The following is a 10,420-nucleotide window of genomic DNA, read 5'->3' on the forward strand; positions in this document are numbered from 1 at the left end:
TCTGCACAACTGGATATTGTGTTCACTTATTTGTATTGTATGACAGTTGTATTTGTCTGTTTGTATTCTTGTGTTATTGTTGTAACAATTTTTATGCTGCTTTCTTGGCCAGGTCACTCTTGAAAAAGAGATTTTAATCTCAATGAGACTTTTACCTGGTTAAATAAAGGATATATATACAGTATCTCCATGCTCAGAGGGCATGCAGGGGAGACCAGAGGCATTACTTTCTCTGAAAAGTTTTCAAATTCAAGAAAACTCGGATGATAAATTTTTGTTATGACAGGTCAAGTCATCCGAGCAACACAGTGTCCATACATGTTTTGGGGTGTGATGTGTTGATCTGTGATTCATGACTGGCTCCAAAGCGATGTTCGCTTTAGAGGTTTACAGTCACAAGCCAGAGTCTGTTCAGCTGTTCTCAAGAGGAAAAGGTTGATAAATATACCCGAAAGACTTTAGATGAGGTGAAACATTGGCTGTCTTCATTATAAACAGTCGTGCTTACCGTGTTATTTTCAAGGTCACTTGAAACATAACAACCAATGCTAGATCTTTATATAAAATGTAGCGCATTATACTCCTAAACTCCAATTTTAGCACGCTGTGTTTGTATGGCACGGTTGCATGACAGGAGCAAGCTACTTCCTTGTTGAAGGTGATACACACTGCCCACCCTTTCATGTATCACGTGTTTTGTAAGTGTCCCAATATAGTTTTTTTTTTTCTCCCGTAGAATTACGGATGAGATCAGCTCTGTGCCGCCCAGGGCTTGAAGAAGGAGCATTCTTTAGCTGTAACCCTTCACCGAATGGGCTGTGGGCAGAAACACTCCTTTGTGTGACATGCAGAAATGAATGGTTACATCCATTGCGGATTCCACACAGACTCCACATGGGGCTCAGACACAAATGAGTGCACTCTTTGAGATCACACGTGCTCAACTGTGCTAGTGGACCGCCTGCATTGTGTGGACCTGCATTTCTGATGAATTCTGGGCCAGTGGCTATGTGCTGCTATGGGTGATGGGCATGGAAAACTTTGCCATGAAAGTGGCTGTGTCATGACTAGTAACTTCAACACAAGGTCATATATACAGCTTTGGAAAACTTAAGGAAAAATTCTTACTCAAGTCACTGAAATCATTAACTTTTAAGACTATTACATAAATCAATCAACTGTTCTTTCTGAGACACAAATGCTCGAAGTTCACAATCTCTTACTGACACAAACACCTACACACGTGCACACACTAGATGTCTTTTGCACCTGTCAAAGTTTGGAATCAGAAATTATACATTTTTAGTTACCCGTAATGCTAACCTTACACAGGTAGCACTACAGCTCAAGGTACAGCAGTGATTTTGTCTGGTAGTCAGTGCCTCCTTTGACCACACTAGAGGCCACAGAGTAGCGCAGGAGAGTTAGAACCAATTGGAGAAAAGCACTGATAGCAGTTGGAAATTTGTGACTACCTGGTGCTTTGTTGGGAAAAAAGTGGTCACTTTCCACTCCTGTTTCCCACCCTGGTCCTGGGGACACTGTACACTCCCTTTCCTTCAAACAAAGCTTTTGCTTGATTAAGTTTGCACTGTTTGACTAAATACTTATCAGGATCTTGCATCACTTAACAAGTGTCAGCTGTTTGGCCTTTCTTCCAGTCATGAGTTGCTGGAAACGTGTTTCACCTAACACAACAGATCTTTCCCTCAGAATTTACGGCAGATATTAAATGTATGCTGAGTAAATTTTTATACAGTATCAATCAAACCATATGGATCAAGATGAAGAGAAAAGCTGTGAGACACTGTACCACCTCAGGATAAGGAGAAGGAAACACCATGCTGAACAGGCAGGAAACTTGTATTGATGTGATCAGTGCTGTTAAGCTCATGCTGTCTCAGTCCGAAGGTTGAATCTAGTACCACCAATGCGCAGTCCCTGGCTGTGTCTGTAGGTAGGTGCTGCGTGTGTGTGTGTGTGTGTATGACTAAGTGTGTGTGTGTGTGTGTGTGTGTGTGTGTGAGAGTGTGTGTTTGATAGAGAGTGAGTGAGAGAGAGATCTCATCATTTTCTGCACTTTCAGAAACTGTTACACTTGTACTGGCACACTGCATGGGCCCCCTGCATGTATTATTAATGATGATGAAATGTCAGAAAAGAAAAGGGTTTATTGTCAGATTCGTGAATGAGGGTCGCACTCTCTCCCTCTCGTCCGCTTCCGCCATTCAGTAATTTAACGGACGGGACAATCGGGAGGCTGTGTGTGGAACTGTGAAAACCCCTGTCCGGCTCTCTGCGGCCGATCTGCTCTCCGGCTGCGCAGCTGACAGAACAACACCAGCCTTTGTGTTCAGTGTTCAGGGGTCTCACATTCTACTGAGCACACTTTAAGCACTTTCGCTCGTCTTATTTCCCTCCCTTGTTTCCTTTCACAGGCACAGCACAATTTACAAAGCATCAATTGCTGAATACGGTCTTTATTGGAAGATTCAAACCTCTTTCCTCGAGCAATGATTGCCTGTTTCCTGACAGCATCAGATGAAATACTCCACTGTAAGTGCACCAGCGATGCAAAACTGCCAAAATCATAAATCCTTAGTAACTGTCACCTGCAAATATGCAAACATTTTAATGCCATCACGCATCATCCTCCAAACCAGAGATAATTAAATATGGCCCTCGGGGCTAGTAGTACTTCTCTATAGTGGTAACCATCTAATCAGGGGCATATTTAAACCTGACCAACTAGGTGAGTGTAAACTCTGATGAATCAGTAACATTATTAAACTATGGACCATTGGGCAGAAGAAAAAAACAGCTGTACTACTGACCTTGAGGCCCAAATTTGAGTATCCCTGCTCTAAACCTTACTGTGTATATGATAGCTGGTTATATATTAAAACATGTATTACTGTAGGCTATGATTTCCGTAGCACTGTCTTTATGTTGAACGAGCAGCATCGTAGGGGCATCTGGGTATTTACTGAAACCCGCGTCCAAGCAATGTGCATTTCTCACGCGTTCAGCAGGTGGCACTAACTGGCATTGACACTGAGCTTTATAGCACATTTCCAATTTGGATGTACTTTGGGACTTGTTTGCTAGCAATGTGTCCATATTTCAAAGCCAGAAAAAGGGAGTCACCCATCCTGTTCGGATGCGCCGGGATAATGAATAGCTGACATCGAGGACCAGGATGATTGATGCTGTTTTCCACTTTTTATGCGCGGAAGCTGCTGCGAACACTCATCGGTCAAGTCGGGGAGAGACGGTGGGCTGAAGTGGCGGCGCTGAAAATTTTACTTTATTTAAATTTAGGCAACAGCACCTCACATTCATCACCTAAACTTTTATAATCAGCCCGCCCGCCTCTCCAGAAACTTCCCCTGTCGGCAAAGAAAGAATGGCATTTTACTACCCGTTTCCTGTTTCCAGCTTACAGGTGTGCATGATATTTTCAGTAGTATTCTTTTGCTTCATTATGCTGTCCCCTTGTGGTGGGTGTCGGCAATACAACCATGAAATGAATATGTTGCACCATTCTGATTCTAAAGATGGAATATGTTCGTTTTTTAAATATGACCTTTAAGACCAAAATAAATAAATAAATAAATAAATAAATAATAATATGGCTGTTACATTATATTTGGAAATGATGTACCCTTTTACCACACACAAGTGTGAGTCTCATGATTCTAGGACTTCTAAATAATTAAATTATCATATCCTGTCAGGGCTCTGAGACGTGTACAATATGGTGAGGAACATACGTTGTAGGCTTTAATTATTTGAACAATGACACAATTTCTTTCTTTCTTTTTTTTTTTTTGGGTGGGGGGGGGGGGTCTGTACTCCAGCACATTGGATTGAAAATGAAACAATGAATATGAGATAAATTGCAGACTGTCAACTTTAATTTGAATGATTGAAATTGTTTATTGTACAGTGCATATTATTTCAGTATATATTGTGTTTGAAAATTCCTCTTCAGAAGAAGACCTTGAATACACTATCCTACAGTCCCCTGAGAATGTGATAAAGGAGGTGTTTCAGGTGTTATAAATGATCTGGGGCACATGGATGGGTTCATTTCACCATTATCAGCCCTCATTCTAGCCATAGGTATAAAACCCACTTTATATATTCTGAATGTTCTCTCAGCAGGGATGATTGTTTTATCACTACATAACAATACATTTAAGAATAGAATTTACATGGAATGACATTCTAAATAACTATTGGAATAGTAGTGCCCTCTAGTGCAAAACAGGGGAACTGTCACGTGGGGTAAGAAAACTCTTGTGTTTAGCAGTGGCATACTTTACATCAAATTTTATTGTACATTTTTATGCATTTTTATTTCCCAGTTAGTAAATTAGAAGAAGCAAAACAAGGTATGCATTTTTGTTGCTTAATGAACACTTTAAATGTATGACAAAAAAATAAAAAAACTAATTGGAAAGTAAAATAAACCGTGACATTTTGGTCACAGTGATTCTTAAGAAAAATTAAATGAATCTGTGGGTAACATAAGATTGGATCATTTTATTCACATGAGAATGCAAAAAAAGCATACATATATTAAGTGGAAAGTCTTCCTGGAAATTCCTTAATTTCACATAATACAACTTTTTTTATCGCAGTTTATTAGAGGCTTAAAATGGGCACCTTGAACGTGTTCTGCTGTTTTGTTGTCTGTAATCTCATTGCCAAACCAATTATTGCATCATATAATTAATTTCCAGATCATTTGGCTTTTTCCATTTCCCTGCATCCTGTGTACAAATGTATCAGGTCCTCGTTTTTTTTACATTTTTTAAAAATGTATTATTATTATTATTATTATTATTAATTCCACTACAGGAACTCTTTGTTTTCAGAATAACAAATTAATTAAATGTAGCTAATATTAGAATTTTCAGTGGTTAGCACCAAGGCTAATGTCACCACAGCAGTCTTTAACCCAAGGCTTCTGTAGCATGTGTGCCTGTGTGTTCATATAATCAATACTGAGGCTTAAAATCCAATATCACTGTTATTGATAAATGACTGACAGCCGAGGCACTGGGCATCGTAGAGGATGCTGGGATTCTGTGTTGTTCTCCGAAACATACGGTGCACCCTCAAACACACAGAAATGCACATTTTCCCATATTAGTGTGCATATTAGTCATGTGTTTCCTCCTTTTTTTGTTGAAACAGTACTATAGTAATTCATTCATTGGAGAGAGAGAGAGAGAGAGAGAGAGAGAGAGAGCTCACTTTCTCCAGTGTGAGACATCCTGGGGAAGACCTGCTCCACCCTTCCCTGAAGTCTGACCACCTCAGTTCTAGTTCTAGCATGCTCCTCCAGACCAGACAGGCCAATCCACAACTGTAATCTAATGAGACAAAACATGTCCGTGGGGGGTCATCAGCAATGACAAAAGACACACATTCATTAAAGCAGTTCAAGCTATACTGCAAGCCCATTAAGAGAACAGGTAGGTTCTCTATGGATGAGGTTGTATTTGTTTTTTGTTTTTTAATGTTTCTATTCTTCTTCTTATTATTATTATTATTACTATTATTATTATTATTGTTATTATATTTTTAATCACACTAAGAGTGACTCTGATTATTACTCATGTAGCCATACAAGTCACTGCAATTGTACTAAATGGCCAGTTGCTTAACACAGAAATCTCTCAGTTGATAGGTACTTTAACTTATCAAAGTAGACCAGCTGATATACTGTAAGTCAGTGTTAGGCACTGTGTGAGATTAGTATATTAGCCACTAGAATACCTGCATCACGTCATTTCCTGACTGGGGGAATAGTAATAAGGGGTATTAAACACAGTATTAAAATTTATTTCAAATGCACTGTGTATATACAAGCATTTTTCCCGGAGTTTTTTTTTTGTTCCTCTTTATTCTAATAATGTGATATAACCTGTGATATAACAAACAAAAAAGAAAGCTCATTAGCCACAAACATATTACCATTTTTTCAAAAGTATTACACAGTAGCAGTAACATAGTTGATTCTGCAACTGCTATTATTCATAAAGTGTTTATTATTTGTTTAATTTTATTAAAAGATAAACATATTTCATATATTTTAATATTTACAGACAGTACATGGTTGATATTTGCATTTTAAAGCAATGCAACGGAAGTGGATTGATCCTTGCATGCAATCCACCATGGAGTCACACTGGAAACCTTCCAGTCAAAACTTTCAGCTTTCTAAATATGGAAGTTCAAATTGTACTGTCAAACCCGCTTGTCAACATTTTTTTGTAATGACACTTTCTTTTTAGTGACAGCTCTGTAAGAATGAATATGATTCGTTATATTTAATTTTTTAATGCAGATACAATTTTGAACAGTATTTTCAATTGTATTCCAGTCATTATTGTGTCATGAGCATATACATAAAAGTCAAGTATTTATCATTGATAAAACTTGACTGTAAGAGAACAGAAGTACTTACTTCCCAAAAATGTTCTACTACCTATTAAAAGTTGTCTCCCATGTAGGACAAAGATAAACACTTACTGGAACCCCACATTCAAAGACACCAAACCTAAACTGTATGCAATTGGAACATATTACTGCTACGTGCTGCCTTTTACTACGTGGCTACCCATGGGCGATTATGTTATGCGTCACACAGAAAACACCTACATGTCCTTACCTGCATTGCTTATGTGAGCTATTTACAATCAATTGCTGTTCAGACAAAGATGACTCATTTTATTTATCAAGTTTTATTGCGTCATGATACTTCACCAACAGACTGATTCAGACATGAGGAATCTGAAACTAGACTTTATATTTATTCATCAAGATAATGAAATATAGGCCTAAATGTCTCAGGAATGATTGATGATGAAACAGCCTACTATGCTAAATTATTCGTTACAGTCATAAAGGTATCAGAATCATTTCTTGTTAATTATTATTGAACTAATATTGACGTTTGTCTACATCATTTAAGAGATCAGTGTTTTCAAACGAAATTAATACGAGGAAAAATATCTCCTTTGATAGTTCACTGAGACAAAACTCACTGTGAGAAGGTATTTGGTTGAATAACATTTTCTTTAACTTGTTCGAGATTCTCAGATTTATGAGAGGAAACGTCATGGCCAAATCTGTAGTGATGATATGTGAATTCGTGACAACCACTGCCCTCGTGACAGATACCTGTTTAGTGTGCTAGTACAGCAGGAAGTGTCTGAGCAACGCATGAGTCAGCTCAGTGTTCAGTGAGACTCAGCATTAAACGCAGTCGCTCTGCTTCAAACGCAAACGCACGGTTTAAATAACCTATTTTATATATAAAATAGCCCACCTTAGTGACGAAAATAATGTGTGCATTTGTCTTTACCCTTGTCAAGTTAATGTTGTAAACAGCCGATGGAACTTCTATAAGCTCCAGAAACGAGGCGTGGCTCCTACCTGCTAATTTGCAAGGTTGAGAAATACGGGAGATTTTGTGACTGCGCCTTTAAGAAAACGGAGCCAACTTTTGCTGGTGACGTGACGACGCTGCGCGCTATGAGTGTGGGCAGGAAGAGCGTGTGAGAGCGCATTGATCACTGCTTGCACAGAGGCATTGCACAAGGATCTGTTGGGGCTCAACATGTTACATATCTAATGCGGGGGCACGGTCTAAATCAATTCCATTTTCATTCAAAACACAGATCCTGCAAGATCACCCCACAGGTTCAACGAACGGGATCGAAAACAACAGCCAGCGCCGAAGAGCTGGTTGCGGTTTGAAAACGTAGGGGGTGGCCAGCGGGTGGAAAGCGCATTTGAGAAGACGGCAGCGGGAGAGGGGCTGTTTCAGGAGCCATGAGAGAATACAAAGTAGTCGTACTTGGATCTGGCGGAGTCGGTAAATCAGCATTGACTGTTCAGTTTGTAACGGGCTCCTTTATAGAAAAATATGATCCGACAATCGAAGATTTTTACAGAAAGGAAATCGAAGTGGATTCGTCGCCCTCGGTGCTGGAAATCTTGGATACGGCGGGGACTGAGCAGTTCGCCTCCATGAGAGATCTGTATATCAAAAACGGGCAGGGCTTTATTTTGGTCTACAGCCTGGTGAACCAACAGAGCTTCCAAGATATCAAACCAATGAGGGATCAAATCATCCGAGTCAAAAGGTACGAGCGGGTGCCCATGATCTTGGTGGGAAACAAAGTGGATTTGGAGGGTGAGCGTGAAGTCTCTTCCGGGGAAGGCAAGGCTTTGGCCGATGAGTGGAATTGCCCGTTTATGGAAACTTCAGCCAAAAATAAAGGCTCGGTCGACGAACTGTTTGCAGAGATTGTCAGACAAATGAACTATGCTTCAGTGCCAAACGGGGAAGACCAGTGCTGCTCGTCGTGTGCTATTCTTTAAAAAAAAAAAAAAAAAAAAAAAAAACATTTACATTTTCTGTAAAAGTTTGCAATGGTGAGTGACTCTGATAACGTCATTAAACAAAGGAGAAAACTAAGATCGGAAACTAACACGTTTGCTCGAAAAAACTATATAAATATATACATAGCTATATGTTCTGGTGTTGACTGTCATCAGTAGCTATTCGAAAGTGTCCTGCTGTCTTGCACACAACTTATTACAAAAAGGCAAAAAAGAGATACAAACCCAGGTGTTTACATGGCAGAATACTTGAATGTTGTAGGATTTAGGAAATTGCCAATTTAATGGACACTTTGCATTTTAAAGATTTTTTTGCCCGGTGCCTAGCTGTGAATTGAATTAATTGGACGGAAACGGACATTTTATTTCATCAGTATGTTTTTTGTTCTGGAAGTGTGTTGCAGGGATCTTGACTGAGTTGAGTTCTTCGCGTCTCCCGTCGGCCTGGAACAGTGAGAACACTCCTAGGGGAGGGTCCCTCCTTGGGATCCTGGGAGTAAAGTCTCTCTTCAGGAATTCGGCGTGTTTGGAGTATCTTTGCAATACTCTCACTCTACACCGTTGATGTCTACAAAAGTGGCGAAGCTTGAACTCCAGTCTCAACGTGCACTCTTAACTGGAACTTAACCCCAACTCGGATGTTGAAAGGACTTGGCAGCAACGTTTCCTCAAGAGAAGAAAACGAGATCAAAGCAAATTTATATTTTGTAACTGATAAATGGTGGGGTAGGAAAGATCGGTGATATTTTCCCCATTGTGAATCGTACAATACGTAAAGTTCTATGTGTATTTTTAATTTAGCTGGTGACGTCAAAATAGGAGACTGCTTCAAATGACAAGTGCCACATTTTAGCGTGCGCCAGGACCTTACTGTCATGACGTGGGGCCGCAGACAGCCCCATGTCTAGTGCCTTCCAATATCAGCCGTTCTATTTAGTGCCAATCTGAGTCTCCTCAAGAATCTCATTATATGGCAATCCACAGAGTGCTTAACTGTTTCACTCTAGTTAATCTCATGGGGTAAAATCTAAACAAAAGGCCTATTGTTAACGGAATGGCGGTTTCCTTCTTTTCTGTCTTTAAGTTTGGCCTTTGAAATGTAAGTTTTATATCTGGTTAAGGTTTGACTGAATTTTAATTGAAATTCACAGGTACTGCAATCCCCCCAGATTGACACCACTAAACACTGCTCCCAGACCAGCTAAAGCAAAGGATTTAAAAATAATCTGTTCTGTTTTGTTTGTTTTTTAACAAGTTGTGATGTACCATTGAATTTCTAACCCGATTGTAATTTTAATTTCAGACCAGCCTTTTAACAGCTGTATGTCTGTTTTAAGACTTTTAATACAAAGTGCATTTTTAAAAAAAGTATTTACATGTTTTCTCTCTTCATTTGGTTTTTCTATGCATCAGTTTGTGGGGTTGTCACATGTAAATTGAATGGTTCTGTATTCCTTGATATGAGGGCCCAGGGTGTCAGCTGGGATGCCAGGAGCGGTTTTTCCAGAACCAAGCATAATCTGTAGAGGGAAAGAAAAGAGCGTATGTGTGAGCTGTAGTGAAGGTAGATGGGTTAAGCCCCTGATGTGGAGCCCATACCAACCATGAGACATGTCAACATTCCACTCTAGAATATAAATATGTCTATATGTGTGTGTGTGTGTGCGCGCGCGCATGCGTGAGTAAGAGAGCATAGAGACGTCATCTTAAAAAGTAAATTAACACGTCTAACAGGTATTCTCAACTAGCTGCTGAATCAGTTTCCCCATCCGACTTAGTTCAGTGTCTGCATCCCCAAGGTGTGGCGATTTGCCCTCTGCTGTACATTTCTCTCGTTGTTGTCAAATGGTGCTTTTCATTGTTGAATTAGTCCGAACATAGGTCTAGCTGTTTATTCAAATTTAATTGGTTAAAGTAATGCGAAAACAGGCTGGAAAACTTTTAATTCTCTGTAGTGGCAAAATACTTTGTTACTGTATTGTCTCCGCATCCCAGT

At 39.5% G+C, this 10,420-nt stretch overlaps 1 protein-coding gene across 1 annotated transcript; it reads left to right on the forward strand.

Annotated features, from left to right (window-relative positions):
• Positions 1–7,532: 7,532 nt before the first annotated feature.
• LOC118209989 (ras-related protein Rap-2b) lies at positions 7,533–9,799 on the forward strand. Its single transcript, XM_035385756.1, has 2 exons — positions 7,533–8,457; positions 8,819–9,799. The coding sequence occupies exon 1, from the start codon at positions 7,852–7,854 to the stop codon at positions 8,401–8,403; it is 552 nt and encodes a 183-aa protein (XP_035241647.1). The 5' UTR covers positions 7,533–7,851; the 3' UTR covers positions 8,404–8,457; positions 8,819–9,799.
• Positions 9,800–10,420: the final 621 nt, after the last annotated feature.

This window comes from Anguilla anguilla, chromosome 12, assembly GCF_013347855.1.
Source record: "Anguilla anguilla isolate fAngAng1 chromosome 12, fAngAng1.pri, whole genome shotgun sequence".
NCBI lineage: Eukaryota > Metazoa > Chordata > Actinopteri > Anguilliformes > Anguillidae > Anguilla > Anguilla anguilla.